The following is an 18363-nucleotide window of genomic DNA, read 5'->3' as shown; positions in this document are numbered from 1 at the left end:
AAATTATTTGAAACAAGTAATCAGTTTAAAAAGGTCCGCCAGAGTTAAAACGTTTTCATAGAATCAAAGACCTTTTCAATTCGGCTGGACTTCTTGTCTATTTTAGACTTCAAAACTCTTTGTACTCCGAAGCGATTTTGCTATTTGCCTCTAGATGGCACTCTAGAGCATTAGAGAATCAACATAATTCATAACATCTTTATATATATAGTTTTACAATTTACTGTTCCAGCTATTGCTCAACAGATGGTAGTGAGAAACTATTTTATTTATTAATAAGCGTAGTGTTTCTTGGTTACAGTTATATAGTAATGTCACTTTATAATATTAAAAAATCTGATTTTAATGATAATCCATTGCTCCTCATTACAGAATCAATTAGTTACGACGAAACATGTGTCTCTATTTATCTAAATTAGAATTAATGATACCGTTTCAAGTTTTTCGTCACGCTGCGTTTGCTAAATGAAGATGTAATTAATTAGGAGTCTCAAGATTGTTTACTAAGAGGTTGGCATTTCTTTAGAGAAAGAAATTTTTATGAAGGAACTAAAAATATCCCAGAAAACATTCAAGTCCAACGTTGTTGTAATTAGGGAGAAATTTTGCTTACTGTATTATTTTACACCTATATATTATACTTTAAATGTAATAAAAATTATCACTAGTGAAGTATAGGACAATACTAATAAAAGAAATGTTGAAATATAAATTTATATTCTTTGGAACGCTGTAGATATTTTTTTTAATTTTGACAATTTACTTTCAAAATATGACAAAATTTTAAATTTATCTGGATATAAATAAAAATATAATTAATACAATGGTGCCTATCGAATTTGATAAAAAAAATTATAAAATTTATTCTATTGAACTTCTCAAACAACATAGACACACCTACACTACGTAGCACATAAATAAAAATATATAATTTGTGACATCAAACAAACAATAAATCACTGGCAACTTTGAACTCTGAATGTTGAAGATAAAATTTTTCACATCCTTTACTTGTCTTATAAATCAGATTCGCTACATTAGCTTAAATCCAAACGGTCCAACGATTCCAACTAATTAGTTCAACAGCTCCCTAATTTAAGCTAATCATAGCTTGAAAACCTAGTGCTTGTGGATTTATTGTCTGTGGTAAATGTCATTATGGTCGTACAACATTTTGTACACGAATAAGGTCCTCAATTAGTTCTTATGCGAATGGAATTAAGTTTTTGTTTAAAATAAAGTATGTAAAATATTTTTAGGTCATGTATGTTATTAATAATTATTTATCAAAATTGTGATTTCGAGAAAATAGAGTTAGTATATAAGAAGTAGTATTCAAAGTAATTTTTTGTTTCGGTATGATTACTTTTAATTTTACATGAGCTTTTATTAGAAATGGTTTATTTTCACGTTTCAATGAATTAAATGTATGTTTGAATACTGTTATATTCGGCCTTTGATTATAAATTTAAGATTGTGAGACCAAAGAATATTTTGAAAATTGTTAATATTATTATAACTATCGATTGAATATATTTTATTTGTATAAAAAGTTTTTTTCATAAGAAGGCAAATATTTAACTGTTCATAAAAATAAGATACATTAAATAAATGTTTATTATATTAAACTCATTAATATTTAATATTATAATATCGATTCGTGAGCAAATTGCCTAATCTATATCCAATGGATCTGTTTTTGCCATAAAACTATTTGTGTAGTAGCAACACTTTTTGTATACTTTACATAATCTGTGGAATAATTGCTCTGGGCTCTAACTGGAAGCGATGTAGATAACGATGAAGTATGGCCGTCTGTCCGTCTGCTGCCAACTACCGTCTCGTGTACGGATAGCAAATTAATATACTTAGTAGAATACTAATAAACATATAAACTCATTAGTTATGTCAAATGACATTTAATGGATGAATAACATATATCGTTGCCTTAACAAAACTTTAATTTAAAAATACAACTTGTCAAAACTTTACCTCGACCCCGTCAGAAATTAGAATCGAGCTAAATAAAAAATATTTCAGTTTGGCAATTATAACAAAATGATCTCATTAAAAAAAATCAAAATGTAAAGGTTAAACAAAAATAGAATAATATGAATAATGACTAAATTATAAACTATTTTAAAAAATAATTCATAAACTTTAAAAAAAAGGTTGTAAATAGTTACAGATAATATTAAATTCGTAGATATTTAATATACGACACGACAATAATATAATTCGGAAATATTTATAAGCAAACGTGTAAATGACTATATAAATACTAATTATTATAACATTTCTGTGTTCAGTAACATCAACTCAGTGTTCTGCTATCAGGTCATCTGTAAGACTGAAAGCTGATTTACGAGCGCCCGCCATTAGAGCCATCTAGTGTAATTAATACTATTCATAAATACAATATTATAGATAATTAATAATTATCTCCAGTTTTATTTCATTGTTTTTTTTTTATATCATACGCACTTCCTTAATTTTATAATAATTTTTGAACGTTCAAATATGTAAAAGTTTTTTATTCATTGACTTTAGAATATATATTTTTTTAAATTTAATTTCACCTTAAACATTTGGAACGTGCAAAGGTTTAATTCTATTCATCCATAACAATGTTGCATTTATTTTAAGTTTATATGCACAATATATTTTAAGCTCGCATTATTTTGAAAAGGGGAGTAAGTATAATAATTTTCAATGGCAGATTGATATGTAAAAATCAAAATGTAAAGGTTTTCGGCCTCCATTATCATATTACACATCTTATCTATAATGATATCCGAGCCATCATTAATGATACAGTATCATACCAAATTGTAGGTAATATCATTGCTGTAATAGGCCCAACTTGATGGAAATTATTTCAACGACCATCATAACTTGGCCTATCTAGCTTTTCTATGGGTATGTTCGATGGATGTTTTTATTTATGAATTTAAACTATACGTGTATGTCATTAAGGTTTGAATTTGGTTGTGAATGTATTAATTTTGTATCTACACGGGTGTAGCTGATTGCAAGTCAATCAAAATATAGCGTAAAGTTATTTAGTAATTCGCCTATTCGCCATTAAATGTTATGCGTCCATTAACTGTTACGTAATGTACATTTATATCTGTTACTATTACGATCTTATAATATTTATTGACATTATAATTAACGAAAACTATCAAAGTTTCGTTTAACTGAATTTGTTTTTATGTTTCATATATGTCATACTTTCAAACTGACAGTATTGAGGTTTACGACGCTGTAACTTTAATACCAGTTTTGATTCCTTGAGTACTGAGAGTTTCAGCTTTTTTTTTTTATTTATTCTTACGTCGTGTTGCTGATGATTCATGGACGACCATAAACATGTTCTCACACGTTATAACTCGTTCTAAGGTATATAATCAGTTATATATAAGATTAATTATTAAATATATGTGTATATAAATATACATATATAGGTTAATAGATAAAAAAAAATAACCCTCATTACTGTAGTTCGATATTTAAACATTTATATCTTATAAGACTAAATATCATTAAAGGTAAAGAAAGAAAAAAAGCCGATGACAAATGTAAAAGCGCATGTACAGTGAGGCGCTTTACAATATGATCCAGAGGAAATCAACCCTTATTACAAGGTGGTAAGTGAGTTTATTTCTTACAGTATTATTTTATTGTTGACAGTGTTAATATAGCATCCATCATGGCGCGGGGTGGTCCATTTATACAATTAGTACGGCGGCTTTATTGTACTTTACGACATGGGAACGACGCTATTTACTTTATTGGTATGTATGAAGTATTGAATCCACAACAGTCTTCCTAACTGCTACACGCTTAATACGAGTTTTGCGTCGTCAAACTTAGCACGACGGTTACCGTTCTTTCGTAAAAGTTCGATTACGTTAGTATTAATTTGAATCAAATACTCCGAACAGTCTGTTTTTAGTTTGTTGTTCTAAAGTTATTTCATACTTAGGTTTTGAATGTATATTTCTTTTTTTTTATAATTCTATTTTTGGTTATAATGTATTTTTCAGCGTATTTCATGTAATAAAATAATTAAAGAATTCTTTAATGATATTTTTTATGAAATTAAATATAAATTTTATGTTTTTAAAAGTAATATATACTTTCTAACATTATTTATTAACGATTAATTCAAATATAAAATTATATTATATATCACGTACAACTGATAGTATAGGTACATATTCTACCTTGCCCCACGAGGTCTACCGTCTACGTACATACATACATAAAGATACATGTCCGTGTTTGTTTGTCCATCGAGCTAAAATATCTAAACGAACTTAACTTTTTTTTGAAATATGTTTGTTATTAAATTACTGGAATAATACATAACTTATAATAACATCGTAAAACTTTTTAATCGAATTAATAGTCTAATACGCAGATACCAGTATATTATACCTACACTGTATATATAATTATAATTATTTAAAAAACTTATTCATTTAAATTAAAAAAAAATTAAAGTAGAGGCAACTTCATGAAAAGTTCCTATATCTAAGTAAAAAGAAATGAAACATACTGAAGATAACATTTATAATAAAGATAATTTGACAAATTGTAATTATACTCCTATTTAATTAAGACCTCCTTGTTCTAAGTGGAATAATTTAAATAAGGTACTTGAAGAGAACTGGCCAAAAAAAAAGTGACAGCAACTATGTCAGGTCATAGGACTAATATCAAGTAATCTGTGACCAACCACGGAGCGCCTACTGCTGACTTATTATTGAGGGTTATTGCTTTGTATATTGTTATAATTAACTGGCCAGTTATACCGCAATAAACAATACATTAATAAAAATAATTTAAAAAAATAAAGTGAAACGATTTGCATAGTAATAGTAAAAGTTTCTTTTATAATTCAAAATACATATATTTGTATAGGAAAAAAAGAATCTTTATATAGAACTAATTTTTGCCGTGAACATCGGATTTGCGCTCAGTGAGAAATGTATAGTTTGTTAAAACAATAGATATGACAACGCCATCTACAGGCCGTTTCGCGAGGCATCATAGACAGTACATAACTAATGTCTTGATTCCGTGGGAACTTCACGGAATTCGGGATAAACTAAGCCTTTTTCTCATCCTGAAAACTAGATTATCGTGAAGTTTGATCGAAATCGCATTCATTCTATAATATTCATATCTATGATATAAGTGTGTTCAGATATTTATAATGTATATTGGTATTTGGTTATTAATTTATTGAATTTAGTTGAATTTTATATCATTTTTTTTTGTACGTCACAGAAACTACCTAGGGCCATTGTCTCCTTAGACTTTAAGCCTAATTCTCAAGTCCTTAAGGCTTAGAGGCTTGACAATTCGAATGAATGAAAATATCAGAATTTGGGAAACGGAGAAAATAGAGGAATTCCATTTCCGAAGCAGTCTTCTACTTAGTTTACTTAAATGTATTTATTTATATTGTCTCAAATTTTTTCATTCATCTGTCTCATGTCGCATTACAAACGACCGCAGAGTAGGGGTAAGACAAAAGCAGCCAAGGTTAATATGGCGACATCAATTACTCTTACTTACTTACATAATTACAATTATCACTCATATTTGCAAGTGTAATTTTTATATTGATCAGTGTTTAAAAATACCTTGTCATTTATTACAAGGCAACCAGCCTCTAGGCTCTATCTGTATATCCATTAATTACTCCTTACACAATTGACTTTCGAGCAATATTAAAACTTCCCGATTATTGTAATAATAAAATTTGTTATATGCCACAAACAGAAATCGCGTACATCGCGGTTATGGAACCACAATCTATTGTTTAATTTCATACCTAATCATACTTCTGTCTACAAATGCAATATTTTACTGCTCCACTTTACCTCACTCGCTGACTAGGTATATGTTCATATCCTCAGATGCGACAGGAATCCAACATCGAACGTAACAGGATATGATGTAAATAACTTCGATTCATATAAAATTAAATAACAATTTATTTGGAGTCTCAATAAAGTTAAGAACCGAATTAAAGTTGTAAAATGAGATCGTCTGTAACTCGGTGATAGGAACTAATAGAGAGGCCATTAAAACACCTCTCAAACGACCGATAGATGCATAAAAACAATCACGAGCCGGCAAACTTTTGTTTTGCTGTCACACATATATAATCTAAAACGATTCTATTCAATTATAATCGTTATTACATTGTAATAAGATTCATATAATATTTAAATCATTTAAAAAAAAACTTCATTATTGCTAATAACATGTGACAATACTTAGAATGAAATCGCGGGTGGTAAAAAAAATACATTAAATCACACAAATAATTATTTTATTTATTAAATTTAAATACACAAATCTAAATTACTATAAAGAAATCAATGTATATATAGATATAATTTTGAATCGTTACGGGTGTTATAATATTAAATCGCTATCGCTTATACGATGTGAGCTCGCCCGCTGTCGGCGAGATGAAAGCAGTCGGCGCTTTTAAGATGCGTATTGCGGCGTAATTAGGGCTCGGTAATGAGAGAAGCGACACAGCCAGAGCTAATCGAGCGATTCCGGACGGGGCTTTATGGACTCGCCTTTGTAAAAATAACGTTTAAATTAAATTTTATTATTACGGCTTGGATGTGTGAGTGAATAATACAGTAGCACACCCACACATGTAAGACAAATACATATGATATGACGTTAATAAGTTTGAAGTTATTAAAGTAGGTTCTATTGAATTGGAATGTACGAGTTTTTTATATTAAATATAACAACGTATATTATACATATAATTAAGTTTTCAGCTGGTAGCCAATTTTATAATTTAGTTAACTTTGGTTCATTAGAAAGCTCAAGAGCTGTTATCATAATTTCATATCAATTCGCGATAATTTTATTACGATGAAGGATAAATTGTCAGTCTACGATTGTATTTATAAGGAGAAGGTAGTCTATATATATACGCTATATGTTATAAACTAATGTTTTAAAATACAATAAATTGGAAAGGTGTGAAAAACTATAAATTTTCACTGAAGCAGATGTATGAAGATTTGTTTAGAAAGTTGCCAGTACTAAATATGAAGTGTGTATATATTGAATAATAATATTGAAATCTATATATCAAGATGTTATTAGCATTCATCAGTTATAAATGTCAATCCACACCTCTTGAGGCTTTTCAAATGACAACTGTATCGAATAATAGCTATGATTTTTTTCACTGACATCCATACATCGCTCTATTAAAAAGATTTTCCTAACATACCGTCCACACTAAACCGGTAATGTAGAGAGATTTAAGACTTCAACATTACATGAATAGATCTGTTGATTAAAAAGGTACCGGTGTTCTTTGTGCACCTTAAAAGACTTAATGTGACACCCGTTGATGACAGATGACCGCGAAACAATATCAGATTTACAAATGAACAAACGGAATTAAACCTTACATACTTATAAATAAGTATTACGTTACGGTATTGTGATGTTTGTATTTTGTCATGAAAAGGGTTCGAAATGAAGTCTAAATACGGAGGCGCTAAAAGGTAGTACCATTAAATTTAACATGATGTGTTGACTTTAGGATAAAGACGTTTGGTCCGATATTTAGTTTTATTTTTAAGTTTCTGTGAAAATTAGCGTCCGTATGCACAAGTGTAACAAAAAACGTGGCAGAACATTTGTTAAGTAGATGATTCATTTATTTATTTAGAGCCTGGCAACATTCCCTGTTATGGACTTGAAAATAATACCGATAAATTAAATTTATATATATTAATAATAAATATTCCTAATTAGTCCATTCATAATAATTATGCTTAGGCACATATATATCTCAAAATATTAAATGTATTTGAAATACATTGAACAACTTCATACAGCACAAATTCTATCAATCAGGAATGACAATGACAAGTACATCGGTCACAGATAATTAAATCAGCGCATCGTGTACGGTGTCCAACTTCGATTGCGAACCGGGACTCATACTTTCTAACATTTTAGTATGTGTTTATGATGTATGCCAGTCCTCTAAATATAATGAATAATAGCCACCACTGACATCTGCGTCGTCACAATACACGTGATTAGCCATATCGGATGTATTGTCATACATTAACATAGACGTACTTACAATCTAATATACATTTAAAATACCGTCGGCGCTTTTAGTATGGATCTTTACGACGCCATTTTGTGTAATGAGTCCATTGTCAGCACGTTTAAGGAATATATTTGACATTTCACTGTAAGTATCTCTCCGTTTATGTTACGCGACAACCGACGTGTGAATAAAAAATTATACTAAATATATTTAGGGGGTCTAGAGATTGATTTTATATATTCAGATAATTTTTTTTAAACATAGTATTTATTAAATAATTTGATGAAGTATTTATACGAAATATTGAGATTAAGTAGAGTAAGGACGCCTAAATTCTTACTTCAAACAGGTTTTGTTGCTTACTTTTTGTTGAAATTAAAATCCAACTCACTATCACACATAATAATCGGCACAGATAAAAAAATTATAACTTATGAAGAGGTTTTATATTCACATGATATTATTAAAACTTTTCAAGAGTGTTAGGTGGATAAGATAATATACGTTTAGAGCTATAAATCTTCGCCAAAACTTGTTTTGTGTTTTATATTATAATTGCATGTCGCTCCATTGCATCTATTGAATCTATTGCATGTCGCATTACGAAAGAACATTGAATTGGGGTTAATGAGAAGGCGAGAGGATTTCAGGCTTAGAATAATGAACGCCATTAGGTCTCTTCATCTATTAAATATACTATAAACCTACTCAGTCCATTCATTTCTGTAAATTTTTTGTGGTATTGAAATAAATATTGCATTCATAGTTTTAAAGAGCGTTTATTATCTTATCATTATTAGTACGCTACATTATTTCGTATTCTGGTATTGGCAATAAAATTGATTAAAACTCACATTTTGTAGTTACATATTAAGTTGATTTTAAAAATTAGATTTTTACATAATAGATCGAAAAGATTTATGAATAAGTAAAACAGGAAAAGTTTCAATTGTATTCTGACTTTTTTTACGTCAGTATGAACGATTCTATCTTTTGCCAGGTTTTAATACGCAATATTAGATTAATTTGCACGTAGCAGTAGGCACATTAATAGTAAACATTAAGCTGGTAATCTAAGGATCTGATTTCATTCATTCATTCGTTCGATATAAACTTCATTCACTCATTCCATCGTCTTCTCACGGCCACCCGCAAACTGTTTTGTTACAATTTATGTGTTAAAACTAAATTGAGATGTGTTATAATGACCACTCCCGTATCATTAATGCGGTTGGCGTCGTCTCGTTTATGTCACCGCGTTAGATACATTCAGACTTCAGTGATACAAAAATTTTAATTTAATAAGATCGCCATGTTTAAAATATCCAATATTTTATAGTGTTTTATTGTAATTTATATTAACGATGAATATATTCTTGGAAAACAATCACCATGTGATTTTTATACTTTTGAATATCCTTAAAATCACAATAACTTTTTCCTTATTTGATTTTTTTACGTTTTTTTTATATCAATTTTAATCCATATAATTAAGTATATTTTACTATTATCAAGACGATCAAGAAAAATACAAATTCAATATTACAAATATATTATAAAATAAAAATATTCCGAACAGTATCGAACGCCCTGACCGTAACCGAGGATCTCATTCCGTGTCCCAAAGCAGTAGACATTAAAAATGATTCTGTCCAAGCTTCCGTTCCCAATTCAACCGAATAGCGTTCAGCCCTTAAACACGGGGTGCGGTGAATTCAGACATATAGATGTCATTTGTAAGGTGCTAGTAATTATATTTTTTACTAGCCAAAATAGAAATAACCGAAATTAACCGGATATTATTGTTTCGTTACCAAATTGTTATTTTTTTTTCCACGCGTCTGCGACATATTATTTTTTATTTGCTTAATTATACCAATTATATGCCAGGGTTTTTCGTAATCTGTACACATATTTTTTTTTTATTTCTCTAACTAAAGTAATGTTTATGTTTTACATATATTAGTTAACTTTTTTATTTATTTGAGCGCGTACGCTTTAAACCAATAACGCGCTTTTAGGTTCAGAAAAAATGAAAAATATCTGATAAATACATATTTCAAACATCGCTTATAACTTTAAGATATTTAAACAGCAAGAGCTTCAAAGAGTCGATGTAAAAAAGTATAGCTCGATGGAGGGAAGTTGCAAATGACAAGGATGTAGGAGGATCTGTTATAAATGAAACATTGTATTGACAGGAAGATAGTCATTTTGACGTTTCCGGTATATAGATTAGTTTTAAATTAGCCTTATTTCTTGTAGAACGATAAGCATGTGATAGCTTCATATGTGTTACTTTTATATAAGACCAAGATAAAGTAAACTTACTATAGTAAACAGATAGGTACACAAAAACAAGAATGGCAGTCACAGATAATAAAACGATATCAGGTAACAGGTTCAAAAAGTAGATACATTTTTATTAAATAAATATTAAATTTCCTTGTAGTTTTTGTACTGTTACGAAAGTGAGACGGAATAAGTTTTTTATCAGAGACAGCTTTTTATTAATTGTTTGGTTTGCAGATACTTACTAAACATTACGCTGAGCATATTTCATCTGTGATTGCATTACAACACAAGATGTTTCCTGCGACTTTGTTTCTGTTTCATTCTTTTGCAGTTGGGAATTCCCCCCAGGACTACGTATTTATCAGTCTTATTAATACATGAGCAGACGTTGTAAAGACATCACACATTAAAACCAAACACAAGAGCTTAAAGATATATATGTATATATACATATATATATAAATATATATATATATATATATATATAAACTTCGTTATTATCTCTTTGTCCTCTACTTTGTTAAGTTCAAATAAAAAAAACCGTCTTCCTGAGTCCGTATATTATATAACTATATTAAATTCTCATTACCTTGTCCTATCACATCTCATACATCATACTAATAGGTTATTGTATGGAAAATTGAAATGCGTGTAGTGTAACGTGAACTTATGTCAAAACTGTTGCCATTTTACTTAAGTGGAAAATTCTCGTATATTAAATAGTAGATCATGAATAATCATTTGTAGTAGGGGACATTTCAAATATGGCAACATTATTATAAGGTTATAAACACACGACTTAACATTAAAATGTCACTTTGATTGTTTGAACACATACGTACATTCAGCGCTATTAATTTTTTAATACATACATATTACAAAGGTATACGTATTTGTATGTCTGAATCGTTTACACTTAACTGTTATTAATTTCTAATATACATATATATGTATATTGTATACATTTTACCTACAATCGCCCTTTATTACGTTCACGATTTCGACTTCATAAATTTTTCATAAAGATATAATGGCGGTGTAACTGATTTGTATCGAAATAATAACTCAATTATAAATATTAATAACAGGAAACGTCCGTGATTGGTCAATCACTCGTACAATATGGCGGTTCCGGTGTCAGAACGAAGTAAAAAATATGTAATAACACGGACTATCAAATCGCTAAAAAGCAATTGATTTTTTTTTTATCTGTCCCGCCATTTTCATGGTCTATTGAAGTCTATAGTCGGTTATGTAATAATTGTTTTTATTGTGTAAATACTGCTTCAAAATTATGATTTATGTTACGGAATTAATTTTTAGAGTTTGGTTTAAAAAAATATATTTGTATTTTATATGGAATGTTATATTCTGAATTACTTATAACAATACTTATTTAGTTTTGTTTATAAGGAGCGGAACATAAATTTCCTATTTCGATTTCGACACAAGCAACACTTGAAAGATTATATTAAATTATAATGATAGGTAATATGAGATAAATTTACCAAAGAATAATTTGGAATTTGTGGTGAACTGAATTACTCCTTAATACCTATTACGTATACAATTCTACAATCTGAAAACAAAAAGTTTCTACGACGATAGATATATAAATGAAAAACTGTAAAACTGTCGGTTTTGTGCGACGAAAACAAGTAGTTAGGACCAAATTAACAGTAAATACCTAATCGTACTTAAAATATAACGCGTACATAACATTCTTTGTGTATGAAAAAAAAAATAACAAATGCTACTTACTTATTTGATAAAAATATTAAAGATTAAAAAAACCTTACACGTAAATAAAACATTTACAATCATTGACTTCCTGTCAAGCAGCTCGACCCTAAAATTTATAACGGAAACAAAATGGACGCGTTTCTAACATAACAAATTTAAATTTTTGAATTTTCTACGTTGCTACTTAGAATTTTAATGGCGTATAACAGATGATTCAAATCACTCGACTTATTTATAAAATAAAAACTAAGCTGATATTAATTTCCCAATGTTTGTCATATTTATGTACAATACTTAATTATGGAATTAATTTGAGTATAAATTAAATCGTAAAATTCTCTTACATATACGACACTGCCAATACTATTTTCTACTACGACTCCATATTATCGATAAAGACAGTTAAAATTTTAAATATTGTTATTCAATAGCTCACAATATATAGTTATTAATTCATATAAAAAATATTATTATATTGAACGAAGTATTTATCGACGTGAACGGGAATCGAACCTCTAACGCCAGGTACAGATTTAAGTCACTTAACCAACTAAACTATCGCGTTCTACTTTTATATATCAGTAAATTAAACTTAATTATACCTTTTTATTTATAATATTGAAATTAAATATAAAATACTATTCATACCCGCCTTCGACTTAATAGGTCACTGTGTTGTTGTCATTGTAATTGTAGAAGTATCATCAAAATCGACTTAGCATTTTTTGAGTTGACGTAAGAAACAAACACGAAAATATTTATATTTATTATAACGTAGAGATAAATGAATAATAGATTTTTTATATGTTCATTCAATTGGTATTTAAAAAGCGAGTAAACTTAGTGTAGTATAATCAGAGGATGGTTAAATATTTTTTGAATGACAGCTTCATTCATTTAATAACACTAAATGAATGATTTCATGGCGATTAATTTTTTAATATTTTATATAAAAAAATGCTTACCTACCTAATATTAATTTCGAATCACTAGGTACCAAATTTGAAAGTTGACGTGTAAATAGTTGTTGGGTCTAAATATATATGTAATAAAATTTTCAAACGACGAAATAGATTCTTACATACGAAGGTAACAAAGAATTTATATAGATGTAAAATTGTATGCTTATATGAGATAATTTATTTTTTAACAAAAGGTATAGACATGACAATATTTTATTGTTATTTTAAATATCATAATGATAATATAACAAGTGATCGGTTAATATGAAATTCGTTTTATTAATCTCCCCCCCCTCCCAACCCCCTCGCCCATCATCATAATCGTCCGTTATATGAAGGAGTCCCCTAGAGCCGGGCAATTAGCCGATGAACTATAAATGAAGTAAAGTAGCAATTTCTCAAGTGACAAACGTCAGTCCAACGCTAAATAATGCAGAGCCGTTGTTAGAGTCGCGTCTTCATCGCGGTAATTAAACGACTCCCCCCCGTCCCCCGACCCCCGCCCTCGAGCCCGGGGCCCGCAGCCCCGAGCCCTGGAGCTCGGAGCCCCCGTCATCCCGCCCCGCAGCTAAATTAATCACACCATGAATCTCGCCCCCCAATCGTGGGCCCGATTAAAAAGTTTTATTGGAGCGTCGAGTGTGAAAGCCCCGGCGTGTAGAGCTGATCCTTCCGACCAATCGTCGCAGCCGGCGGTCGTGACGCGTCTCCACGATTGGCGGATTCCGTTTCCGGTCCGCCCCCAGCGGAGTCTCGGGCCGCGGCCGTCTCCGTGGCCGTCAGTCGTGCCAGCCGCGTCGCCCGGTCAGCATTACCCGTGAGACATACCGAGCCACCCGCGAGCGTGTGATGGATGTGTGATGATGGAGGAGTCGATGTCCGGGAACAGTTCGGAGGACGACATCAGTGTAGGACGGCCGTCGCCGGCGCCCTCGAGGTCGCCCTCGCCGCAGGACTATTTCAGACCGCTCAAGAGACTGAAGATGGCCCCCGAGCCGGTGGAGGAGCGACGAGGGGAAGGCGTCAAGAGCTTCTCCATACTGGACATACTGTCTCACAGTCCGAGAACACCTCCTCGAATAGTCCGGCCGTGGGATGCTTCGGGCTTCGAGAGATTGCAGCGGCTGCAGCGCTTGGCCGGAGCTGCTCTATTAGACGGTGAACGGTGGAGGTTAGCAGCGTTGGGCCTGCTGCGGCCGAGGGACATGCAAGCGGAATGCTGCGACTCAGCCTCCGAGAGGTCCTCCTCAGCATCAGACTGCTGCTCCGAGCCCAGGCGACCTCAAGCATCGAACGCCCCTCACACGCCTCTAGACGCGCTCTTCCACATGACCAGCAAAACCTTCGAGGCCAACAACGCTGATAATGGAGGTAGGATATACTTTTGTACATTTTAGGGCCGAATATACCCAGCTGTCCTTAATACAAGCGAGTGCCGTGATCCCCCACAGTTATAATTGCTCTACTGTCAACAATCAAAACAATTCTGATCAGTTGCTTTCGGGTCACTAAATACCTACTTAATTTTATATGTGATTGCTTCATTTTATTCATAAATTCTCTTGATAAAACCGAAGGAGACGCTTTTTATGCCATAGATTAATGTCTTTTTCAACGTTTTGTCCAATAACAATGACGTTATTTATTTATTTGTTTATAGTAAATAACATTTTAAATATTAAACACATAGTTTAGAAATAGATATCTATGACAGTGACAATTTCATCGTTTAAAAGGGACTGGGATTAAAATTTATTAATATATGTGATTCCTAATTGTAACTTTAGTCGAGACTGCAAAAGTTAATCCCGGATCGTGTCTCCTCCATTCTACACGACACTGGCAGAATACACTGTGCAGACCTTTGCACGGATGAAGGCCATATTATAAAAAAAATATATATATAAAACAGGTTAATGATTTCTTAACTTTTATGGAAATGTTAGAATACCTTGCTGATAAAGTACCTACAATTTAATGGTAGCATGTCATGTATACATAATATAATTAATTCTAAATCACAAACATATAAATTAACTCCTATATTAATGACTATGATCTTGATTCTGGAACATTCTTATTATAAGACAGTCATTACAACTTACTCACAAATATTATTCCCGACGTTGTTCAATATAAGTATATTCGTCGTGAGAAATTTAATACATTAATCGACTTTGAATTAATATATATATATATATATATTGAACATAATACTCTATGTATAAATAAATATAATACCTAAATATTGTGTACAGTAAAAAGTATTTCGATAAATATCGAATTAGTACGAATGTCGTTAGTATTAGAATTGTTGAAGCGTTTACAGCCAATACACAGCCTTTGATGGGTATTTTTTTAACCAATATATTAAATATAAAACCGAAGGTCCGTCCCGTTTGTCCGCATGACAGTAATTTGTATCGTTGCTATTTGTTTTCAATAACTAATACGTTTTTGATGACTTCGATCGAATTTTACATTGGACTGACGAACGCGACCGTTTAAAAGACGTACCTGTACATTAAGTTAGGGCTCCAGGAAGTGAGCGGTGCTATCTTTTAATAATCTAATAGCCAAATATTAAAACTGTTTACTATTTCGGTTATTTGAAAAAAAAAAACGATGATGATTTCTAACAAATACAAAATAAAATTTTAGATTATATCAATTAAAGAAGCGCCTTTTATTGTTTTAAAATATTTTTCAATATTTTCATCACACTCATATATCTGTTCCTAGATTAATATCGTTTAGAAATTAAATTAAACATAAAAATTATAATTAAGTATGTGAAATTTATTGTACATATAAATACATCAAACATTAAGAGCCTGCTTTCTTTATAGAACCGTTCATTATTTACGACTTTATATAGATTATTTGTTTCATTTTAAGTATAAAATGAAAGTTTTTATTCAATCAGAAACTTGGATAATTTTTTCACTATAATATACATAACAAATACAAAATAATATGTAGTTATGATACCATCGCTAGTTTACTCCATGAACAAATCTTTTCATTCACATAACATATTTTATATTTCAATAATATATATAATCTACTCATTTAATATACACCGAACTCTATACTTTAGGTATGCAGTATTTGTTCCGTTTGATTGAAATCAAATTAGTTGAATTAGAGTTGAAAGCCGTCGTTAATTTAATGTTTTAAGGACATGGATGTTTATAAACAACGCGCATTGGAACATTTATATATAAGTATATAGAAAAGGTAGCTCAATACACGTACCTACTGATATATATATATATATATATATATATATATATTCTCCTTATTCTCGCCTCAATGCATTCTTACACTCTCTTTCTATTACTGAAGATCAGATCATGATCCTGTGAAGTATAAGCATCTCGCATAATGAAACAAATGAAAAATAGGATAAAAAAATTTTGATAATGGTCAGTCATTTACAATAGTTTCTATGCAATTTAACGAATATAATATTTTTCATTTGAAATAAGCACCGTTAGTTGTAGTTATTGTTTATTGAAGAAACTTATATATAAATTAATTTGTGACAAAAATATGAGTGGCATATTTTGTTGTGATTTAAAAAAGAAATAATATTTTTGGAAATTATTGAGGATAGTGAAGTTATGAAAAGATACCTACATATATTTATAAACTATAAACTACATATTATAATATCGCTGTATTTACTATTTTTATTATAATACTAAAGATGTTAATATTAAGAACCGAATACCTTCAACCAGTATTCACACGCTGATGACATTTTAGAATGAAAACATACTTACTCTCTTATTTAAACCGGATGCCGTCATTGTATTAAAATTAAAATATATACATATTCTTAAAATATATCATTAGTAGAAACTAGAAAGAAAATTTTGTATAAAAACAACAACGGTCTTGATTTAATAGTTTATGTTATTCGATATGTTGATTTCAGCGAGTTTTTTTTTGCATTTTCAGATTTTTTTTTTCTCTATACAATACGTTATATTTCTGAATGTTTATTAAAATAAATAAGGAGACGGCAAAGCATTTGTCTTCGGTGCATGACATTCAACAATTAAATACGTTAGAAGATCGCGTGTAATCAATTAAATGTTACAAAAAAAATTTTGATTATTTAGATACGTTTGTCTTCTATGTGTTAGTAAGATATACATTTTTCTTACCCTATTTTTATCGACAACCAATCCTTCTATCATATTTTATTAATATGTATGTAATGATTATATGAAATTTTTTATTTATAACATGTGTTAATCGTCCTCATGAGCTTAACGGTGCCCACCGCTGGGCAAAGACCTCTTGTCACATGGAGAAGATTAGAGCATTAATCACCACTCTTGCTCATGGCGGATTGGCGATTTCAAACTTATAATTTGATAGTATAAGTCCAGGTTTCCTCACGATATCTTCCTTCACCGTCTGTCAGTGGTGTCTCAATACTCTTAAAAAGTACATGAGTCGGAAAAATTACATTGGTACTTGCCAGATTTCGAATATGCACCCTCACGTACGAGAGGCGGGCCTTCAACCTCCAGGCCACCGACCTAATGTGTTAATATATTTTGCGATCATATAGTTCATAGGAATAGGTTGCTAAATAAATTAAAGTAAAGAAAAATGAGAGAACGCAAATAATAAACAATATAAAAAAAATATCTTATATAAATTAAAATCTTATAAAATTTTTAATATTGGCAATAATAAAAGTATTTTTGTCAATTATCATATCGTCATGTCAGTGTCGCAATACTGTCAAACAGTAGGGTCAATGACACTTACAGTCAATGCAATTAATATTATATCCAATTACAAAAGAGTTTTACTATAAATTGCACATCGTTTTTAAGTACGTGGCTTAATACTGCGGTAATATATCAGCACTTAAATAGACACTAAACATCTAGAATTACTGGGCATTCTAACACAGATGGACCGTTTATGTAAAAATGTCCAACACTAGCTCATTACTCCGAAGGTCTTATGACGGCTAACGATTTTACAATTATATTCCCATCGGTAGACATAAAAAATAAATATAAATGAGTTTGAAATTGCACTGCATTAACATTTATTGTATATATAGATTAACATATATATGTTTAATGTCTTCGATATGAAAGTTAAGTTTTAAAAGTTAAATCGCTATTTTATATCAACGTAATTTCTTTTCGTTTCACAGATTATATAAGTAACTGATTATTTTTTTAAATTATTTGATTTTTC

At 30.4% G+C, this 18363-nt stretch overlaps 1 protein-coding gene across 1 annotated transcript in view; it reads left to right on the top strand.

Annotated features, from left to right (window-relative positions):
- Window positions 1-13921: 13921 nt before the first annotated feature.
- LOC116774918 (transcription factor LBX1-like) overlaps window positions 13922-18363 on the top strand; it is a 33443-nt gene continuing 29001 nt past the window's right edge. Inside the window, exon 1 of the mRNA XM_032667703.2 lies at window positions 13922-14499. Within this exon, the coding sequence (XP_032523594.2) occupies window positions 13989-14499 (511 nt within the window). The 5' untranslated portion in view covers window positions 13922-13988. The remainder of the gene's footprint in view (window positions 14500-18363) is intronic.

Source organism: Danaus plexippus, chromosome 23 (genome assembly GCF_018135715.1).
Source record: "Danaus plexippus chromosome 23, MEX_DaPlex, whole genome shotgun sequence".
NCBI classification, from domain to species: Eukaryota; Metazoa; Arthropoda; class Insecta; order Lepidoptera; family Nymphalidae; genus Danaus; species Danaus plexippus.
The sequence above is the reverse complement of the archived record's forward strand: the minus strand, read 5'-3'. Positions and strand labels throughout refer to the sequence as shown.